The 22544-nt window shown below is 41.9% G+C and overlaps 1 protein-coding gene across 3 annotated transcripts in view; it reads right to left on the bottom strand.

The window, feature by feature from the left end:
* The window catches only part of ift140 (intraflagellar transport 140), a 27884-nt gene extending 5395 nt beyond the window's left edge, over positions 1-22489 (bottom strand). For 2 of the 3 annotated variants that reach the window (XR_015425873.1, XM_022239763.2), the window contains exons 1-32: positions 22350-22489; positions 20362-20525; positions 19531-19752; positions 18821-18951; positions 18416-18552; positions 17717-17892; positions 16808-16902; positions 16245-16351; positions 15720-15829; positions 15212-15343; positions 14613-14723; positions 14169-14238; positions 13724-13815; positions 12697-12824; positions 12367-12484; positions 11818-11954; positions 11205-11370; positions 10740-10871; positions 9986-10173; positions 8767-8944; positions 8504-8587; positions 7911-8017; positions 7125-7220; positions 6657-6789; positions 5595-5666; positions 5009-5056; positions 4048-4119; positions 3337-3465; positions 2356-2538; positions 1663-1863; positions 998-1210; positions 289-455 (exon numbers count right to left, since the gene is read on the bottom strand). Coding sequence is in view for 2 of the 3 variants with exons in the window: in XM_022239763.2 (XP_022095455.2) it covers positions 289-455; positions 998-1210; positions 1663-1863; positions 2356-2538; positions 3337-3465; positions 4048-4119; positions 5009-5056; positions 5595-5666; positions 6657-6789; positions 7125-7220; positions 7911-8017; positions 8504-8587; positions 8767-8944; positions 9986-10173; positions 10740-10871; positions 11205-11370; positions 11818-11954; positions 12367-12484; positions 12697-12824; positions 13724-13815; positions 14169-14238; positions 14613-14723; positions 15212-15343; positions 15720-15829; positions 16245-16351; positions 16808-16902; positions 17717-17892; positions 18416-18552; positions 18821-18951; positions 19531-19752; positions 20362-20505 (4079 nt within the window). In the remaining variant the exon portion in view is untranslated. The remainder of the gene's footprint in view (positions 1-288; positions 456-997; positions 1211-1662; positions 1864-2355; positions 2539-3336; positions 3466-4047; positions 4120-5008; positions 5057-5594; positions 5667-6656; positions 6790-7124; positions 7221-7910; positions 8018-8503; positions 8588-8766; positions 8945-9985; positions 10174-10739; positions 10872-11204; positions 11371-11817; positions 11955-12366; positions 12485-12696; positions 12825-13723; positions 13816-14168; positions 14239-14612; positions 14724-15211; positions 15344-15719; positions 15830-16244; positions 16352-16807; positions 16903-17716; positions 17893-18415; positions 18553-18820; positions 18952-19530; positions 19753-20361; positions 20526-22349) is intronic. The other variant, XM_022239765.2, reaches the window with a different exon arrangement.
* Positions 22490-22544: the final 55 nt, after the last annotated feature.

Raw genomic sequence — 22544 nt, forward strand, 5'->3', positions numbered from 1 at the left:
TGAAGAGGCAAAACAAAACCAGAAAATTTCAAGATGTACTTGCGCCGGAGAGACGTTAAAAAAAATTGTAATTAAAAGATTAAAACCAGAAAAGCAAATGCGAAAGGAAGGGAGGTTTTAAAAAGATCAGAATACAAGTCCTCTTGAGAGGAAAACACAGCAAAGTTCCCATTCCTGTCAATTATTTCCTGCATCACATGCATCTGCCTCTTAATTCGCAACTTTCAAACATCTGTTCCTTCCGCTGATAATAAGCATAATCAGTATTTTATTGATCAACTATTGTACCTGCGTGCAGTGACAAACTTCTTGATGAGTCCGATTCGGCTCTTGAGAGCGCCGAGTTTCTCCTCTTGGAGAGAGGCATTCTTCATCTTGGCTTTGCTCAAACATTTGTAGGCCTCGCTGAGCGCTCCTAAAGCCTTGTCATAGTTCTGGTACTCGTCAATCTCAACCTGACAAATCAAAGATTAAGAAAAAAAATACACAAACTGGGTCTATGAAAAAATGTACGCAAAAACAACCAAAAAACCAGAGATTTCATTGCAGAGAACGTTTTCAACATGTCATCCAACAAACTGCTCCTGCATCTCCATGTACGACTGAAGAGTTGACTAAATGTCTAAAAAGTGTCCAGAGCGTGAAATTACAGTCCGACATCGGACATTTTCCGAGCACTTATTGTGTTTGTCCGAACAAAATCAAAGGTGATGTGAATTTTGACCCCTGATACAGTACGTTACAACTTTACCTTTTACATAATATGGCACTGTCCATTGGCAGATCAGAAGATGGTAATGGCAGAACAAAATTGATTGTATTGTGACATTTTGTCCGAGCACTTTTTTGGTCTAATTTCGTGCCCTGAGTGTCTATAAGTTTTGTTGAACATTTATCAAATTAAACAAAGAAAGTTAATTTGTAAATTAAACGACGAAACATTTCCATTCCTGGAAAGTTTTGGCAGTGTGTTTAACATGTTAGCATGTTTACTAACCTGAGCACAGGCATCATAGAAACCAGCTAGCGAGTCCAGGGCTCTACCCTTGGTGTAGAACCCAATGATATTCTTCATGATCTCTGGATCCTTTCTCCAGTCCAGGGATTGCAGGTAGTTGGCCGCCATGACGTAAATCTCCTTCTGGCGGGACACGCCAGCAAAGAAGATGATCTTCTCTGTGTCGCCAGATTTTAACAGTGCTCTCATGGCCTAAGACAAGACAAAGAGTTGCACAACTGGTCAATTTCAATTCATAAGGTTTTCAGATTCATCATTCGCAGAGGTGGGATACGACTGTTCTCGTGGAAAACTAGGGAAGCTTAACTAGGGAATAGCTACTGTCTGCCCGTTGTCCAACTGTAAGACAGTCTCCCGACAGTTTATCAATCTGCTCAGCAGACCAGGCCCTTGGTCCCATGAATTTCTGCTAACTGTAGCCGAAAATGCTGCAGTAATGGTTAATGCATTTCAAGTATAAGCACGGAATTCTGGCTTGTGCCTCTGCACGGTCCCACAACTAAAAACTGTGTGCTTGCTGGGTTTAACCAGAATAGACCAACAAACCGAAGCGCACTATTTCATAAACCACTGAAAAGTCAGGTTCATTTTCGAAATTGTTTAGTTTTAGCGCTAAGCTCACATCTTCAATGAAAAGCACACACCTTGACCTTGTTGCCAGCCTGGGTGTACTTCTTGGTGGCAAGGTGATAGGATCCCTGCAAGAAGCAGATATCGGCCACCTTCTCCAGCAGCTTGAGGCGCATCTCACTGTTCTTGTTGTCCTTGGACAGGGTCATCTTCTCTGCCAGGCGTTCGGTGATGGGCACACTCTGAGACTGACAGAGGTCTAAGGCCTCGGTGTACTACGAGCAGAGAAAAAAAATGAATGAATTCACTTCAGCAGGCTACCTAGGGCTGAAAGCCATGACCAACTGTTTCATAGTTCCATGTTTAATACACCATGCATTAGACTGACAAACCATCAAATCTGCCAGGGAAGGAATGTTGTCATCTGGGGGGCAAGGCCACTTAGGCCTTGAATCCCTTTCCGTTTTAGTTTGTAGTTAGCAAAGACAATCCAGTTACCAACTGTGATATAATCAAACAAATTAGGAGGACAAGGTATGAGCAAGTTCTGAAAAGTACATCCTAGAACTTACTCTACTGAAACAAAACAATACCTTGTAGAAGCTTTTCAACTGTAGCTGTATCTGTCTACACAAACCTTCCAAAGTTTTTACCACATGGACTTACTCAAAAGAATAATCTAAAAACAGCCTTTTCTAGACCTCAAAACATTCAAACGGTAACTAGGCAAACCTAAAGTTTTCTTGATTTGATAAATCTACATTTACCTTCTTGGCAACCACCATCAGGTCCACCGCCTTGTCGTACTGCCCATGCTCCTTGAAGAACTCTGCACAGCGGTTCAGGAGAATGGGATCCGTTCTCTCATCCAGGTCTTCAGCAATAAGCTGGAGGGCGCCAAACTGCTGGGTCTTGAAGGCCAACTCCAAGGCCTTGGAGAAATGCCCGCCCTGAGGGGTAAGAGAACTCGGGAATGTTAGTCACCCTTCAACTGGCCTTGGTCACAGCATGAAGTAGCCTCTTTACTTTCCCACAGGCAACAGGTTGTACTGTCTTACGTAACTATAAAGCCTTATACTCTATGGGAATTTCAGGAAGTATGGATGGAAGAGTGGTCTTGTAAATTTGGTACAACCAACCTGACAGGGAGAGTAATTTTGCAATCACAAACCAGCTATGGCCACATTTTATGGTTCTGCTAAAGTGCTAATCATCACTTACATTGTACTACAGCAGTGAGCATATTTGGCCAGTTGGCGAGAAAAGTTTGCCACATCCCTTCAACAATCACTATGTGCTTTTAGTGTATACATTTTAAGCACAACTAATCAAACTAAACAAAACCGTAAATTTGGCCCCAGTCCAGATAGAAAGCTATTAATGACCTTTGTGCTAGTAATACCAATCGCTAAATATCTTGTGGATTATTGCATCAATTTCTGACAGGTGTTGGCCAGTGTTGTACTCAGCACCTCTTATGATCATCAAAAGACCCAACAAGAGCAACAGAGGTTCCAGTCTATATTCAAGTTGCAAGTTAATTCAAATGAACTGCAACAAAAACATTCTCTTGTCATTGTCGCTCTGTTACCATGGTTACTTGTGACTGGCCATGTGTCTGGTCTTGTACATGGTCTTATGTCTGGGCTTGTGTAAAGTCTAGTGTCCAGTCCTGTGCATGGTCTCGTGCATGGTACTGTGTAAGGTTTTGTGATGATCTCAACTGGTGATGGCCTGTATATCTTTACCTTATGAAACAGCATGACAGCCTTGTCCATGGTGCTGGGGTTTGTCTCATAGTAACGTGCTGCTTCTATCATGTCTTCACTGGAACTCATCAATGCTAGGTTCATCAACTGATCCTCCAGGTTATTCTCCTGCGAAATTGATAAGCAGGGGTAAAAATGAAAATTTAACTCGAGTGCTGGCCTCTGGAATTTTTTTCTACCACAGGGCAAGTGGGTAATCTACGAGCATTGTGGGTAATTTGAGAAACCATACAACTATCCAAATGTTTGGATAAAATTCTGTGAACATCTTGACGAACGACTCTCAATGAAATGACTGTATTTGCTTAAATTCAATCCCTGGGAAGCATGCAGATATCTAGGCAACAGTTATACACAAAAATTGTTTCCAAATTTCTTGTAGAACTCATAATCCACTTGAAGTTTAAATATGTCCATGGAACATCAGCTTAACAACATAGTCTGACTATTCTCTATGGCAACAAAAATGTGGCCTTTCTGAGAATATCTTTTCAAGTGTGTTACAACAAGGAGTGACTTAGTGCTCTTTTAAAAATTTCACCAATGACAATACTGTGATAAAGATGCTCAAAAACCATTTACGGGCTTTTGGCAACTATAAAGAAATGTAATCACTTATTCACGGCACATTGGAGACGGAAGAAGTCTTCAAAATGTTGAACTTTACAAGATGTAAGATGGCTAATTCACCTTGCACAGACGAATGGCCTGACTGTAGGCCTGGGCCCTTGTAAAGAAGTGAATGGCCTCCTTGATGTTATCCTAAAAGAAAAGTTAACATTTGTGCCAATCACATCTCAAAACTCATCAATCAAGCCTGTCTGCACTGATAATTTAGAATCAATCCAATAATAGAATCAAGCCAAAATAAATTGAGCATTATTACTGAGTTGAAAACTAAAACACCACCATTCAAGGATTGTATTATGTTTGCAACACTAATGGTCAAGTCCAGTTCAGCAGAGTGACTGGACGATGCAGCCAGCAATCATGTGCCTATTAATCTGGAGTGGGGCTCACAGGAGAGTGGATAGGTTGGTGGGATGGGTCAGATGGTGGGATGGACGGGTCATTGGTGTGAGCGGAAGTTGGGTTGGTAGATGGGTGAATGGACGAGGCAGCGGACAGGAAATGGGTCCATATTGTCAGATTAATTGACACACAATTGCTCACTACACAAGAAACAAAACACTGCACAGAATGCATTAAAAGTTCCTGCAGAACAGCTGCCTGTGAAGCATCACAACCAGTTTCCAATGTAACAATAATAACACATGAAGGCTGACGATACGCAAATTTGAAAGATTGCTTTTACAAACACATGCAAGACACTGAACAATTAAGACGTCAAATAAAAGTGAAAACATGAGTTAAGAACAACAATTTGCAGATAACAATGCCAAGAAAGAAAACATAGAAAGAAAACATTCTGCAGAATTCTGTAACTCTTCTCGAAAGGTTATAAGAGGAATACGTCCACTGAAGTGCTCTAACAGAAAAGCAGTAGGACATACATTGTAAAGTCATCACCAACATTATGCAGTAGTATTAACGGCGAGAAAACTTCACAAATCTGAAAAATGCTGAGATGAGTAGCTGCAAGCCGAGAAAAGATCACAGGTCTTGGTGGTTTAGATGGTTACATACTGACCAGTTTGGTTTCCTCGTCTATACTTTCAGAGCTGTCCTTTTTGTTGTTCTGAGTGACAATACAGTCAGGATGGAGACCAAACATTCACTGAAATACATTCCTTTCTTTCATGTCTGCAGTCACTCCAGAGTGAGTTTAAAAAGCGGTAACAATCTCAGAGTACTCAACTTCTTCAACCTTTCCAATAAAGCTGTAGTTGACCCAGTGTTTGCGAGTCCAAAACCCTCACCACTGGGCCACGGGACTCCCTACACTTCCAGTGGAGCGCAACAATAAAATTTACCTCCAAGGGCATGTTCTCAGATAGCTATGAAAAAGTTGAAGTTTAAAAATAAACCTGCCAAATTCAAATGCCTCACTGAGGTGAAAAGTGTTGTACAAGTTACCAAATTCCCTGGCAAATTTCATGGTAAACTACACAATCTCTTCTCTGATTAAACACTTTCAGATGAATCTTTTTCATTTGAACAAAAATCAGTTTGAGAAATGGCCTTCAAGTTACAGGATCTATAGGATTAATGTCAAAGCTGAACGCCAAAGGAGAAGAATGGTTGAAGGGTACAGAGAGCATCAAACAGTGCCATACCTGATTCTCATACTGCCTAGCTAGATGGTAGCAGGCTGCCTTATCACCAGTGTCATTGGCTATCTCAGCAGCCTGGAGGGGAAAACATACAAAAACATGATGCCAATTAGAATTCACATGGAAACCCCAAGCCAGGAAAAGATATCAAAATATAATCAATCATAAACTCATCCTTCAAGTTCACAGAATACAACCATTATTGTTCTCCTGTAGACCTGCAGTAGACTTTGTTTACATTTCAGTCTTGGTGAAAAACAAAAGTTTAGAAGGCGGCTAAAATTCAGAGTTCGGAGCAAAACACACTTTTAAGGACTACATTTAAGACCCAAAAAAAGAATATTCAGGAAGTTTTGCCGGCTCGGGGAAGTTTCCATAGAGGTTGGCATTCAGTTGTTGTTGGTTTTTTTTTTTAGAAAAGCATTCCGCAGAGTTGTAACAAAGAACCCCTGGGATAGGGTGGACAAAAATTATTTGGGTCACAGAGTTCATTGGGAATATCGGTACATTTCGTAACAGTTTTGGTTTTATGCATGATTACAGAAATAGAGAAAATATTCCTAACATTAGTTTTCAGAAAATGGCTGTGGAAACTGTGGTAGAAGAAATTTTGGGGACAGTGTGTGGCATATAGCATACCATACCTCATACATATTCATGATCAAGAACCAAACACTCACTGGTCCAATCATCATCATGTGACACTTAATATTTTCACTGCTTACTGGGTGCACACACAAGGACCCGCAAGCACATCAAATGTGCACTAGTACTGAAGTGTTCCCAAAGAACAGTTCAAACTAGTTATTGGAGCTGTCGCATTTTTTATGTCTGAAATTTTAACGTCTGAGGTATGGAACAACAAATAAAACATTTTGCCGTGGGAACTAGTTTGTCAACATACTTTGGGGAGCTAAAAATAAACTATCCAACCTCTAGACATGTTATATTTTGAAACTAGATTGAATTCCCCCACCCCCCCAAAGTGCTACCTCACCAAAAACACACAACACACAACCATAACAAATGAGTTAGAAAACATTCAGAACTTTCTTGAGTGCACACCTTCTCCAGGTTGCCACAGTAACAGTAGACACGGACAAGAGATAGAAAGTCTTGGCCCGCCTCATAGAACTGAAGAGCCGTCTCCATCTCACCAGTGCTCTCCATGTACTGGGCCCACCATCTCCGCAAAGACCTAGCAACAAGAAATCAAATGGATTCAAGTTTTATTCATAAAACCTATGACAGTTTAATAAACAGGCGCTGAGAATGTCCCTTGCCTTTGGTTCAGGCATTACCAGCATCCGTTTTCCTGAACCTGTCTTAAGTGTTTGTTGAAGACTGGCCAGGCACATACTTATTCCCCTAGTGAAAAAGAAAGTTTTGTTCTGTTTCACATCATCCACACAGCACATGCGGCTGTGTATTTTCATAAAACTCAGAGCCATGTAAATGATGGCTATTTCAAGGGCTACAATTTTGATGAACAGGTGGAAAAAATCCTGCAGTCCAAAAGATCTGTGGTCATACTTGTCTTTGTTCTTCATGATGTAGGCTTCCAGTGCCTGGGGTTCATCAAAGAGCATTCGGGGAACCTCAAAACGGTGTGTATCAGATTTCTCGTAGCTGTGAAGAAAGTTGTAAAAACTATGAGATTTAATAGATACTGCATGAAAGGAAAGAGGAATTCTTGTTTGATGAATAACTGTAGTTGTAACAAATTCTTGTATACCTTGAAGAGGGCTGCGCTATGCATGCATAATTTGAACACATGTCGTTTAATAACCAAAGCTCAACTAACGGATGCTGAACACATTCTTTTCAGCAATGACCAGACAGGACTTGACTACTTGGGACCAGCCTGAGCAGGTTGGTTGCTTCATTGGTAATTGGCGGATCTTTGTAATGCAGCATACAGCAGGGAGCCAGGACCCTACAGTGTTGTGATGATAACTAATGACAGCTCCACTCCAGCGTTTACATTAGGTCATGTGTGAAGAATGACCTGGCTGTGATGAGGATGAATGACACAGCTCCGTGGGAAGTGGCAGCTGCTCACTCGCCAGAGGCTTCCACAGGCTTATGCATCTCTTAAAGCCACAGCCATAACTTTTGGACACAGCCTCAGAGTGTCAGTGCAGAGTGCACCACAAAACAAGAACAGTTAACAAGTTGTAATTGACAGATTTTTCTCTATGGCTTGTCACACAGCTGTTTGGAAACCGGTGAGCCCATGGCTAGTAGCTAACAATTAAAACTGGAAAAGCAATTGAGGTTCCAAAAACTGAATGAAGTTTCTGAGACAGTGGACCTTACTTTGGTATGGCTCCATTGATGTCACCTTTTGCCTCAAGGTGCTTAGCATAGTTGTAGTAAGTAGTGCGCAGGTGGATTCGATCCTGCAGTTCAGCTGTCTCCATAGCCTGGTAAGCAGTTATAATTAGTATTAGACACTCATGATACAAGAAGATATCCTAAACTAAGACTACCTTTAACTGACCAGGTGGGAGGGCTGTTTAAGAACAACGTTGGTACTTCAGCGATGTCGCAAGCACCTAATTCAATAAATCTCAGTATTTTGAACAAAGTATAATTTTGTCTGTACTGCAAGCATTCATGGAAGTTTCCTTTGTTATACCACTGACATATTTTCACACAATTTTCCAAGCAATTGTAATAACGAAGCCAGCAAAAACGTTTTTAGAGTTGCTAAATAGGTCTCTGATGGGTTTAACGTGTTGACCTCACAGCAATAGAGGACATTTTTGCAGAGAGATAATAACTGTAAAGTGGTGGCATATGCTGCAGTGCAATTTACATCATAGATCTGCACACAGAGTGCCCCAGTGGGTAGTTAAGGGTTCTTAGCCAAAGGACTTCTGGTAATGCCACTTGTTTGCAGTCTTCACCTTTCCCCACTGCCCACTGGCCTGGTAGAATTCATTGAGAAGATCGTGTCTGCTGCAGTTCTTGTACAATCTTTCAGCATCCTCCTGCAGTCAAAAACAAGCACGTGACAGATGGAGTCTGAAATGTTATCCGCTATGGGCGTGAACTGCCGCCGATGGCAGTATGTAGTCCAACAAAGACAAGAAACAGATTTTTGGCAATGGAGATGTATTTTCTATTATGCAGTTTGGGGCAATTTCTTTTTTCCTGTTCTGACACTCACCAGCTGGCCCAGCTGTACAGCCAACATGGCCACCTTGGCGTCCAGCTCCGGTTCGTTCTCTAGTTGCCGTAGCGCCCTCGCTCCCCTGGCATGGCCCATGTTACCCAGGCACACCTTGGCTACGTCCAGCCGCCTGGTCTTCACGCACATCTTGGCCATGTTCTCCCACACCGTCTCGCTACAAAAGAGAACATTTTCAAAGTTGTTTCATTCATTTCTTGTGGAGTACGAAACGCTGCTCCGAGCAGAACAAAAGAGGGTGTGGGTTTTTGACCTCACCGCATAGGTGTGTGTTTATAATGGAGATCAGTGGCGCGTTTGATGCAGAGCACGCTGAGTACGCGTAACGAATTCATTCCTTAATGAATGGTCTTTGCGTACACACAGAACGCATGCCAGAACCTGCTTGGAAAACTTACTACCATCTATCTTTCTTTTGCCGCTTGGGGGTGCACTTCAACTGGGGGCGGATAGGTCTGACGAGGCAGCATTTGCTACACGGCTGTTGATACATGGATACTGTGCAGGGTTCTAGGCACAGTGGGGGGCGCCGGGCGGCACCACCTGGTACTGCAAATTTCCGCCCGGCACTCAGGGTTCGATTGGCTGTGCCGCCCAGCGCGGATTTTCAAAAAATGAACTGAAATATTACTGAAAATCATTAAATGTACCAATTCGATCGTATTTCAAGCATCAGAAAGCATTGAGAACTACGCTCACTACGCTTCGCAATCCAAAAATTTACCAGGCACTAAAATGGTCCTAGCTAGAACATTGATACTGTGCAATGACAGTATATAGTGTTGTGAGGTCTTCATGCAAAAGCTGTTATAGCAGGCTATTTTGCGTTAATGTCGGATCATGCAGACAAGGATTGCAAAAAGGGGGACCAATTTTCAATAAACAAAACAGAGCAAATGTCTGTGTGCTTTTCAGAGGCAACTGGGTCGTCTGTCTTCTGTGTTTCTTTTTCAGCATAAAGCCACTTGCGGGGGAAGCTGTCAGATGCCATAAAACCTCAAATGCCATATAGCCTGGGTTCACATACCAAAGACATATACTACTTCTTGACAAAACAACCATTACAACCCCACTTTTTCCATCACATTTCTTCTAACAGTCATCCCACCTCTGTAATATTGCTTGCCAACTCTTGGTAAAACCTTCAGCTTCAAGTTCATGACTGGACAAAAAGCCGACAGCCGTGACCGGAACCCACCTCTTGATGAGCTTGATGGCCTTGAAGGCCTCATCCATGTTCCCGATGGTCAGGAAGTAGCTGAAGTTCATCATGGCCTCCTGGGCATTCTTGTCTCCTTCCTCCAGGCCGACAAAGTCTCTCATGACCTGCTTGGCCACCAAGGAGCCTGGTGACACAGTGGAGATGCCAGTGGTTTTCTCCCCAGCCTGTTGAAGTAAGGCAAGTTTGAGCATTAAAGGCAATGAGATAACATGGCAGATGCAATAGACTAAAATCTTTGTCAGATTGCATATTAAAACCATCCAATGCAGTACGGTGTGCACTGGTGAACAAAGCTAATAATCATGTGCCAGTTATTGAAAAATATATTCATTATGCTTCCTCAAAGTTGCTCAGATCCTGTGATGCATCTGATATTTTTGTACATTAACTAGTTTGAGTGACATTATTGGTTCTGTGTGAAGAAAAACCAGAAGGCAAATGGAGGGCCAAGGTCCAATCCTTAAAAATTGGGCTCTGTTTGATTTTTGGGACAATTAATTTTTTTTATGTTTGTTGGTAGAAGTGTGTGAAAATAGACAAAAACTGGCTGGTACTGATGGGCAAGTTTTCATAGCTGAAGCCACGTCCAAGTCATGTTCTTCATGGCTGAGGCTTCCATTTCTGCCACTAACACACTGCAGTGGATAGCCGTAGCCAAAGATAACAATGCCCATATCAGGTGCGGTCTACCCAACTTTGAACTACCCCACTATGTAGTCTAGTTCCTCACCTTCCTAATGAAGAAGTAGTATGGCACTTTTAATCCAAGCAGGTGGCTATAGGCCGATGCCAAACCAAAGCCATCTTGTAAAACAATGCCATGCTCCAGGGTGCTAAACAGTGATATAATCATTACATCAGGCTGTGAAGGAAAATACATGTACATGCAAACTTGTTTAGCATTCATCAGCATTCACAGAAACTTAAGAGATCAACAATTGCCAACTTACCGTTTGGACATCAAAATACATGAAAAGTGAAATGTCAAAAAGTTGAAATGAATTCTTAACTTTGAGAAATTACCATTTTGGTATTCAATCCACTTCTGAGGAACAAACATAGTGGCGAACTGCACTGAACCAACTGCACAAGCAGAAAAAGTACATGTTGCATTCACGGGGGCCACAAATATTTTCAGATAAAATGCCAGTCAGAAAAGTTACTGTTTTTAGCCCTGGTCCTGTGTCCAACTTACCGGGGAGTCATTCATTGTCATTAGGAGTGAAGATTTCTTTGTGACAGGTTTGTCGTTTGACTCAGACAGCTTGGCCTCACAGACAAGCAGCTTGGGCTCACTGGGATCCCAGTGGATGGCGAGTGGGTAGCGGCCCGCAATGTCGTGGGCAGCTTCTGCACGACCCCTGCAGCAACAAAACACAGGCATTTAATATAAACTTGCCACGATGGACCTACCAGCAAAGTACAGATGACAACTTCATTAGAATTAATCCACAGATTGAGTCAAATTTCATGGCCTCCCTCCGTACAGATATAATTTTTCTGGGACTTTGAATTCAGGATTAAGGCAAACGTGACAGCCTTATGTACATGACAATGTCAAAATGACTAATTCAGCATTAATTTGGCTGTTGTACAATATCACATGTTTCAGCTTAAGATTAAATTTGGGATTAAAAATGGTAATTAAATTAATCAAAATTAGCGACGGCAAATGAGTTTCAACCAAACTCAGTTTAAAGATTGTATATCAAAACCTAAGCTATGACAAAACCATTGACTTTGCATAAGCCAAGGCTGTCACTGTTAAAGGTCCACAGTTGTCACTGGAATCTGAGTGTTAAGCTGACCTTTCAGCATCGCTTATTTCATCATCTTGACTGCTGTAGTCTTCCTGATCGCCCCGGCCAGTAGCCAGGTCAAACATGGTCACAGTACCCAGGTCACAATCCCATACGTACAGCTTGCTGTTGGGTGTTCCGTTGGACTGAAAGACAAGCATAATGAACCCTGTCGCTGTACAGGTAAGAGGCAGAATTTTTCAGTGTACCAAAACAAAAAAAGTGTAATAGGTTGTAATTGGGAGATGTAACTAAGTGAAAAAGTTGTCATGTTTTAGAATTTTGTGCACATAAAATGATGGGATCCATTTTTTACATGAATGCAAGAAGGCGGGACCAACTGGGGATCCAATTTTTTCTTGCATCTTACAGGAAGTTTTCAAAGTGGAAAATCGGCATTACAAGTTGAGATTTTGTTCACAACATGAGGAAATAAAAATGTGGCTTAGCCCACCAGAGACATGAGACCACGTCAGTTCGTTCATTTTAGGGTATTTTACAGTTGTCTGTGCTTGAATTCAAACTATTCTCAGCGGTAATTGCACAGCAAGTACTGACCTTGTTGGCTGTCACGCACACCTTGGTGCCATTGCTGTTGATTTTCCCCATGGTAATGGTGCCAAGTCCGGTTACGGACTCGCTCAAGTTGATGGGGCTACAGTGAGGCTTTGCTTCTCTGAAAGTGAAAAAAGGGAAAACACATTAGGTAAAACTTGCTGAAACAAAGGAAATGTTTGTGTCATTTTAAGAAGACTTCAGCAACCTAAACGTTTCATAGATAGATTTGTTCAGTTATAAAATATAAATTATTTGGAATTTTGAAGAGCCAAGTTCCCATTAATGGTGTCAGAGCTGCATTAACTGTGATCTGGAATGTGACATACTAACCTTCTGGACACGTCAAAGACCTTGACGAAGCCAGTGGTGGTTGTGACCACTAAGAAGTGACCAGTGATATCCATGGTAGCTGGTTCCCCCTCTGTCTCATTCAGAGGGATCAGCTGCTTCACTGTGCCCTGAATACACACATTGACCAACATGGGTTCCAGTTAACAGCTTGTTTTGATCAAGTTGATAGTGTATTGGTATCATGCAAGGTGGTGAAATGAATAAATGGTGGCAGTTGGCAGAAAAGACAGGGGAAATAGCACAGGTTTAATTAATGACAATTCATTAAATCTGCAGCTTTACCAGTCATCCCAGGCTGTGATTTCACTGATTTTGAATGCAGATCTATTTCAACTTACTGCCATTTAGAAATAATTACAGTAAAAAAATTACAAATTAAATTTCGAATATGTTCTTGGTTTAGGGGGCTGTTAGATTTATTATTTAAATATTGCTTCAAGAAGACTGAACAAGTTTGAATTTTTTGGCAGGCACTAATGGAGTTCGACTGTTCCGCCCTCCATTTGTCACCTAAAAAGGCATATATGTGACCAGCTCTAGAAAAATGGGTAATAATTCGCCAGATTCAGGTTATGAGTTTTTGATACGGCTAGATTGTGTACATCACAAGCTACAATTTGATCAAATTGATATATGAATGACCCCCTGTAGTGCGCTGCGTTCCAGGTACATGTATATAGAGATTTGTATATCCACCTTTTCGTTTTCAATAAAAGCACATTTCAAGAAAAAGCTAATAAAGTGTAGCACTTGGAAACACAATGCTATACAGGATTTCTTACTGAATGATCAATTTTTCATCTTATTCATCAGTATATATTATAGAAGCTATTAAAGGAAACAAATGCAAAACCCAATTTTTGAAGAAATCTTGCCCTCTTCAAATAGAACAGGCCATTACGTGTTTTGGCATGGTGTAACTTAATACCCTTTTTTGAAGAGCGGGTCACATATGAGCTTAGAGCACGTATTTATAAGCAGCTGAAGAGATCTCAGACCAGCCTACCTGGAATGTTCTGACTTGTATCTTGCCTGGCTCGGTGGTGTATGCATTCTGCTCATACAGGCACACAAGGTTTGACTCAGTGGAAAATGTACCTGAAAGGTGTGAATTGGTGGAAAAAACCCAAAGACAGTGAAAAATATTAATACCATAAGATTTGAGACTACAAAGAAAGAACAAGGGAAAAATACCGCTGGTGTGAAACTGGAATCAGAGGACTGCGATTCAAAAGGGGGAAAAATACTGATGCTATGCTGAAGTACCAGAAAAGCGGAAAATAATGTCACTGTAAGGTTACAATCACAGGGGAAAGCAACATTGGAAAGAACATGGTGACTAGTTTTTACATAAAATTGTCCATAAAAACATGTACATGTTACATTTACCTTCAACAACCAGCATCAATCCTGACACATAAAGGTAGCACTGAGACTAGTGGTCTACTTACCAGCTGCCCTGATGGTGGATGAGATATCATAGACGACTACCTTCTTACCATTCCAAATGGCTATGTGTTCCTGAAGAAAGCCAGAATTTGTACATAAATCGGTTTATTAGACCCTGGCAGTATTTTGACAAGAGCGCCTGTTAAATGCAACTGCACAGGGAACAGCAAGAAGTGACAAGCATGCTTGGTGTGACAAAATCCCAGGGGTCAACCATCTTATGGCCCAATGGCCTCAAAGTCCTAGCCTGCTAGCCCCCATAAGTTGGGAGTCAAGTTGGCTCAGTGGTTCCTTCCTCGCCTTGCAACTCCCACAACTTGTTTATTGTCAGGTTTCCACTGCAATCCATTCCATTGGACATCTTTATATCAGACTGGCATTATATGCATGTAATTAATGTCACAGGACAGTGGCAAACTGCTTGCCGATCTTGGCTACACCGATACCTTAGTTGTGTAGATGCCTTTGATGTGTATGTCTGTCTTGACCTCATGGTGTGCCCCAGAGCCTAGGATGTCCAGGGTCATGGTACTGGGTCCTGTCTGTACAGCAGCAACCTGGACAAAACACGAAGAAGGCAAATCGGGCTCACAGACGTGGCAAGATTCTAAGGACACAACCCTACAAATTATCAAAGGCTGCAAAGCCTCACAATAACCTGAAAGTTTGAAAAAACTCTTTAAGATCCACGAATTTCGTGCAACAGCTACAAAAACTCAGAAACAGCACAACAGAAGCAGCCTGGTTATTGGTATGGGTCTGATAGTGGTACTTCAAAGCCCTCAATCTGAAGTGAGTTTCATATTCTTGTTGCCAGTGGCCCGCTACCTGGACAGAATTTAAAGGTTTCGTCTGCACAGAATTGACATAAGTTTGTGTACAGAAGACACACAACCAGAATGTCAGATAAAAAAAGAGATTCCCAAATGTCATACCACTCTGTGCACTGGTTTTCAAATTCACAACTGCATCAAAGGACGAGAAAGCAAAAAGAGGAATTTGACTGATCATTAGACGGAAGAGTTCAGACAGACGGGCGTGTTACCTGATCTTTGATGTGCGCATTCATGTGGAGGGCATGCAGTACAACCACTGTTCCGATGCTGTTCAGTGCCAGGTAGTCCCTGCTAGTACCCCACTTGGCCTGAAGAATGTTGCCTTCTAAGACAGAAGGGGCCTGCATGAAGGTATTAGATGAATTCAGAAACAAGTCAAGAAGCTATATACACCTATCAATCACATGAACACATATCAGGTTGCCAGTCTTATCACATACTATTACAGTGCACACTTTCACGCAGTATTCATAACTTGGTATCAAGTCCATGTCTGACGATAGCTCACAAGGTTTATTTCAGAATTTATTACACAGTGCTTCAAATCAGAGATGTTAGATTTCCATAGGCAGTATTTCTTGATGAAATTAGAATTTGAAGACATTCCCAAGTCAACAAAGAACATAAGAAACACCCAAAAACTTTCATTATTAAAATAAAGACAACGTTCATTAGGTAAATTTAAAAAAAGGACCGATTTTGGGGAGCGTTTAGTACCTGTAGTTTCCATTTTGTTTCGCCATCCTGTTTGCGTGCCATGATGCCTTGTGATGGGGCAAATTTCCACATAGCTACACGGCCTTTGTCTGTCCCGCCAACCAGCACTCCTGTAAATAAGAGAAATAAAGGGTTATAAGAAATAATATAAGAAATAAGACTTAAAAAGTACTTCACTCCTGGAGGCTACTATGCAATTTCTGTCATAAAGCACACACACACCGGCGTCCACTTCCAGTGCCGACAAGAATGAACACCACATGTGCCTCACATAAGGTTTGACAACACCTAAGGAGTTATGGAAATTCTGTAACTAGTTCCTGGATGTATGCAATCACATTTGGCAGAGAACCAAAATTGATAAATAAACCAATCACTGAGTATCAAATCTCTAAATTTTTGTCCAAAATTTCTGTCTTCCTCCACACTTGAAAAAGTGGCCCTTGAAATAGTTAGAAATCAGTTGCTTCTATTCAAGCCCAGCTACCTAGCAATTTATTAAGTGCCAAAACACTTCCTTCTTACCTTTCTTTGAGGAGTAGGCAACACAGTTTATGCATTCTCCCGTCTCAAAGCCCTGCTGAGCGTCAAGACCCAAGATGTAATTGTCATCTTTGTCCAAGTCCCACATTCTGTTTAAAATGAAAGCCACATTTTTAAAAGTTGCCAAATACATAAAACTATACATCTTTAAGCCATGCGTCATTTTGAAGGAATTTTTTATCTTGAATAAAAGTAAAGGTATTGAGCCATTTTTTAAATCTTTGCCTCAAGACCAGTTTGCTTTTTTATCTTTGTCTTCACAGACACGACCAAAAAATTTAGGGCCTTTATTGTTTGAACCAAATAATAGTGTTTAATGTTCAGAAAGCAACAAATGAACCAACTTACTTTGAGTTCTTTAAGCAGGAAATATTGTAGAACTAATTTATGCAAAAATCCCCCCTTAGAACAACACACAAGTAGTACACGTGCCATGACGTTGGCTAGCAAATATTTCCGGGGCAAAGCAAATTCATGTAAATTACCACTCCGTGAAAGCGAACCTGGGTTAAGAATACTGTTTTACTGTCACGTTGAAGGCTTACCTGATGACACATTCTCCGCTAGCCGTTGCCAGTAGGCCTTTGCCAGCCCACACCATATCACAATCTGTCTCAGTCACTTTCCCACTAAGCTTCACCTGAAGGTAAGAAGTGAGTTGGCAGTTATATTCAGGGCTGTTTCCTGTCTATCAACTAACAATTGTGGGTCTTAGCATGCAAACTGGGTGAAACTGGGTGTTAAGGCGGGTTCACATTTAGCATGAAAGCAAGCATGAATGTGATTTTGTGACGTCAAATTAAATATCTAGGATGCCAATTCGCAAAGCTGAACAGATTTCAACACGAGCAAACTTCCTTGCAAACATTTTGCGATGTCACACTTTCACTCTCACATTAATCTGAAGTATGAACTGGCTCTTAGGTGCCTGTTAATATGCTTCTCCTTTTGTCCTAGGTTGGGAGATAGCCGTGAAAGTCCACTAGCTGCACAATGTTGGTGTTTGTTGCTGACAATTGCTGGTATACCAGAAGTACCTCTCAAAAGAAATTATATGTTGATATCCACAGAACTTCATTACACAAAAATAGTCTTGTACAATGCGATGTCCAATACCGGAATAGCCTAAATGAAACCATAAAAGCAGCGCCCACTTTATTAACACTTGCTCTAAAGTTGAAAAATCTAATACTTTCTGAATACATCATCTGTACCGACTAGAATTGGATTTTGATGCGTTGTATTATCTCCTGCCTGTCAGTGTTTGTCATTTGTGTCATTGCCAAAAACATGTTCATGTCTTGTATTGTCCTATGCTATAATATGTATGTCTGTAAATGGGTTAGGGTACAAAGGCAATTTTATGCTTCACCCTTTACCTAAATGTTGTTCTTTAACGTGTAAATTGTGACTAGCCATCACATCAGATGACACTTAGATTCAAGAACGACTACCTTCATAGTTTCTGTTGTCTTGCCATCAGACGACAGACTGTACTGGGCCAGCATGAGAGACTGGGTCACCACCACCAGGATGTTCCGATGCCTGTTGAATAGCATCTTCTTGATGGGTCCATCTGCAGTTAGGACCTGGCTGCAGGTTCCTTTATCGTCAATGTGGTAGCCTTTACCTGGGAAAACAAGGAACACAAACTGGTGTCAGCCTTCAGCCACTTAGAGTTAGAACTCCAAACACAATTCCGCTTTGCACTATTTGCCAATGAAGTCGGAATGCACACAGAACAAAATGCGAGTTCAGACAGAGGGACTGCAGTGCCTGAATGTAACAAAGCAAAGATTCGGTCAGATGCCCAGTCTGGACATAAGACATCAGACAGTGAGGAAGGCTCCCCCATCCATTACTGTACTAGCTCCTATTCAGAAAAACTCTCAAGGCAGTTACTCTGTACAAAAGCCAGCATAAAGCTTTTGCCATTTTAGGGGAGCTTCACGAACACACAGCTATCTTGTGCTTAGGTTGTAAATGCTGCTTTTCACTGATTAAAGGCTGTGATAAACAATTGCTGATCACAATTTAGGAGCTGTTTGCGATAGTTTTCCTGTCTGGCACATTTTCAACCTGCCTATCACACATGCTGCCCATCCCTCAATAAAAGCAACCTGTTAGAAATGGGATTTCAGTTGCAAATTTACCTTCTGTGCCACCAACATAGCAGGTCAGACCATCATTATTTGATCCAGGGAGCTTGAGGGAATTCTTGTCCCAGGTGAACATGTCTAGCGCCCTCTGGTCCCCACTGACAGCAGCTCGGGCGAGGGCCGAGGTCTCACTGCACGAAGCGACAAACGGTCCAACAAAAGATCACACAAACTGCTAGTTGTGCATATATGCAGCAGTCACACATTTTTACTTAAACCCTAGTCATATAAGAATACAAATACATAATTTGACTGTCTTCTGAACTTCAATGAACCCAACGAACACAAAGTGGTCATGTCCCTGAGCAGGACAATTTTCTTCAGTGCTTTCCTATAGTAGTTACATATAATTAGAGCGTGCACAGAGAGGTCCCCTGAAAACATTTTTTCCTGACTTACGCAGCAATGTCGGTGTCGATGCCTGGCTGGAACACACACTGAGTTGTGACCTGATTCAACTCTTCCTTGCAGAGAGGTGTCGAACCAAAGCGCCCTCGCCCGTCACATTTCCACATGACCACTAACCCCATCTGTAGCAGGGAAAGCAATGCCCAGAAATGTCTTTGTTGGCAACCTGTAAGACTCAGTATTCCTGCCTGAAGGTCGGAAGAATTACAACCTTCCTTTGTTAACACTTCAAGCAGCGGAGCTCAGGTTGGCACAGGGTAACTTTCCTCGCCTTCCACCCCTGTGACCCAGCTTCAAATCCAACTCACTCCAACATGTGGATTTAATTTCCAGTTGCCGCCTGCATGATTCTGTGGGACATCCTACAAATATTTATATTGGTTTTTGGTTCCACCTCTTCAACTGAAACAGCTTGCATGCAACAAACATTTGTAAAAGGGTGACTCAAATCCTAATCCAGTGATTACAATCATTGAATTCTGCTTGCATGTAATTCTACCAAATCATCCCTCTTGAGGGACTTTGTGCCACAGTTTAAATCTTTGAACGTCCCTTTCTGACAGGTTCACATGAGATCACATGAGATCACATGGTTCACATGAGACACAAAGCCTCTGGCTTTAAACTGCAGTATATCAATGCACAGAACAGGCAAATTAGGCATTAGAAAAATACCCTGTGGAGGAAACCTTGATCCTTACCCTGTCTGCTGTTAATGCACGGCTCCCGGCATCATTCCAGGCGATTAGGCAGACCTCTCCCTTGTGCACCTTGGGCGCTTCGTACAGCTCACGATGCTGCTCACTCCACACGTGGACCTCCCCATTCTCCCAGCCCACAGCCACAGAGGGCTTGCTGGGGTTCCAGGACAGGGCCGATGGTGAGCATGACCGCTGGACATTGGAGTTCTCTATGGGCTCTCCCTGAGGACAGCAGAAACACTAAGAGGTCACTTTGCTGACAGGCGCAGTTTAGCGAGAGGCTGTCCCAAATATGACTTGCCTGCTGACATTAGACAGTGTTCCACTTGCAAAAATGTAAATAATAAATATATATACAAAGTGTCTTCATCTTTAAAAAAGGCTTAAAGGCACAGAGGAAGAGGAGAAACTGGACCTAACCAGCATCAGTCAATATTTGAAATGGTTGTGAAAGCAACACATCTGGAGTGCACAGAACCAAAGTGTGCAGAGGTACTGGAGGCAAAATTGGCGCAGCGTCAATCTGCCATATTCCTAAATTCAGCTGACAACTTCCAGAAAAACCTACCCATATCTGCTGCTAGTGAATTCAAATATACATGTAGTGTGAATGATGCTCTGTAATAACAACTTATGACATACAAGGCAGGCTAGAAGTCAAGCCAATTCCACATCAAATCACAGCTTAAAAAGTAAACTCTATTCATTTCATGACTTGACTAGAGACTAAATGGCTTGAATTACCTTGTGCAGACCCCACCACAACTCGTTACCAAAGCTGCTAACAAAATAAGAGAATGCAAAAAAGGAGCGACACCGGTGTTTTCATACCTCTTCATTGTAAAGCTGAACGTAACCACCCCCTGTTTCACCCCTGGTGGCTACAGCCAAATACGGGTGGGTAGGATGCCAAGCAATGTCAACATTAGCCCCCACAGTGGGAGTTTGCACACGGTGGTCAAAGTAAACCGTCATCGTGGCACCTACAAACAGTACTAAACAGAGAAGGGAGCCCTGTTAGACAAAGAATTCACAAGCACTGGGGATATTGAAAAGATCATTGTAAATCGATTCAATGTATTGTTCCTGAGGAATGACTGGTTCTCCCAACTCCCTCGTCATGATCAGCATGAATATGTGTTCAGCGCAATTTCGACTCTTTCCAAATTTAGTGTTCTCCATCATGAGCAGTGCTGAGTTGATTTACCTTTGAATGAAATCCATTTGTAGGATGATCAAGTCAGGGGGGAACACCATAAATATGCACAAGACTCAAGAATGCGCTGAAAGTCACAGTGGGCCAGTTGAGCACCATCTTTGAAGGTGCGCAAATTTAAAATTTGCCTGTGTGTAATTTTTAAATTTTGCCCAACCACAGAGATGACAGTGAAATTGCACACAGTGAAATAATTATGTGGTACATAAATTACAGGCAACAGTCGTATGTAACAGACTGGCATCAATTAGATGCTTTGTACAAATTCAATTTAAGCATCGGGTCAATTGTCCGGTCCAGTTCCGCACATGGTTCGCGCTGCATAAAAAACATGGCACATACAAGTACTTATGGGACACAGGTACACGCTAGCTGCATACATTCTGACATGAAATGAATTAGTTTATTACTTCCTGCCCTAGTTAGAGTAGTCCAAGGATTCCTACAGAGTACTGAAGTATGACATCATTTGAACAAGGAATTGTAGAGCCAGTGAGTGGAGGGAGCTCAAGCGTAGACTTAAATTCCCTCTCAAAAAATCCTTAGAGCTATTACTTTAAAAAAATCTGCAATAAAAGTAGGTTCCAAGATGAAACAAATAACAATCAAGGAAAATACGAATGCTGAAATGGCCAAATAAAACACTGTACTTGAATTCTAGCCTTTACCATGTTTACTCAAGGCAACAGTTTCCAGTTTGACTGGTGCACAAAATTGCGCACTTTCAAAGACTGCGCTCAATGCTGTCTGCGCATACCCCCAAAAGTGTGGGGTTCAGCGTCTGCAATGCTCACGTGGGAATGCAGCAGATGCTGAACCCCACACTCCACAATTCTGGTGATAGTCTGCACAGATTTAAAATATGCCCAATTACATAAAAATTGTGTATGTAAAATTGTGTAAGTTGCGCAAAGTTCTAATTTGCACACTGTCAAAGGTTGTGCTAAACAGGCCTAGGGCCTAGTCCACCATGTTCACTGACTCAGCATCTAGGGCCACGAGGCCTATATGTCATGCATGTCAGTGCCACGCATGTAAACATGTATGTAGGCAGGTAGACTTGGCACAGTCAGGCTCAGCACATGCGACATAACCCACAGGGGGATTGTGAATTTGGAGACCCCCAAGCATGCCAAGTTTTGTCATTTTAAGTTGTGCAAAACTGTTCATTCCCCCCATTACCCAAAGGCAATGCTGTCTTAACTGCCCTGACCCTGTTTTTTGGAAATTTAAATTATGAGAAATTGTGACTTTCCTACTGATAAACCAGCCATGCAAATTTGACTCCACCACCACCCACAGTTTTCCCTTATAATTTCCCTCAAAACCCTGCCCTCTTTTTACAACATCAGCCATACAGTTATTGAGCATGATGTCACAGTCATCTACCTAGAGGAATGTACGTCTCCCGTCTGTTACAGAAACAGGGTCCCCAAGTTCACAATCCCCCAGGTCCCACAGTCAAAGCATGGAGGTAGGAAGACAAGACCTTGTCCATTGACACTGTGATCACAGCCACGGTCGAGCGTATAAAAAGATACATTTTCACCATTGATCAAGAACTGACTTCATAATCTACAAACTCAGTGTGATGAGTTCTTACATTTCTCAAGGTAGTTGTCGATCACAAAAAGCACAAAGATCTGATCATTTCTCACGAGCTGCAAGGCATAAAATCGCAGCACACTTCACACCGCTGTCTAGCAACACAAAATATGTTGAAGATTGGGTCATAGGTCATTTGTTTCAACGGCTGATGCATGTTTGCGCACGCATAGCAGATCAGAAACGTGAATTC

This window comes from Acanthaster planci, linkage group LG07, assembly GCF_054643075.1.
Source record: "Acanthaster planci isolate LZ-2023a linkage group LG07, COTS_SCS, whole genome shotgun sequence".
Taxonomy (NCBI): domain Eukaryota; kingdom Metazoa; phylum Echinodermata; class Asteroidea; order Valvatida; family Acanthasteridae; genus Acanthaster; species Acanthaster planci.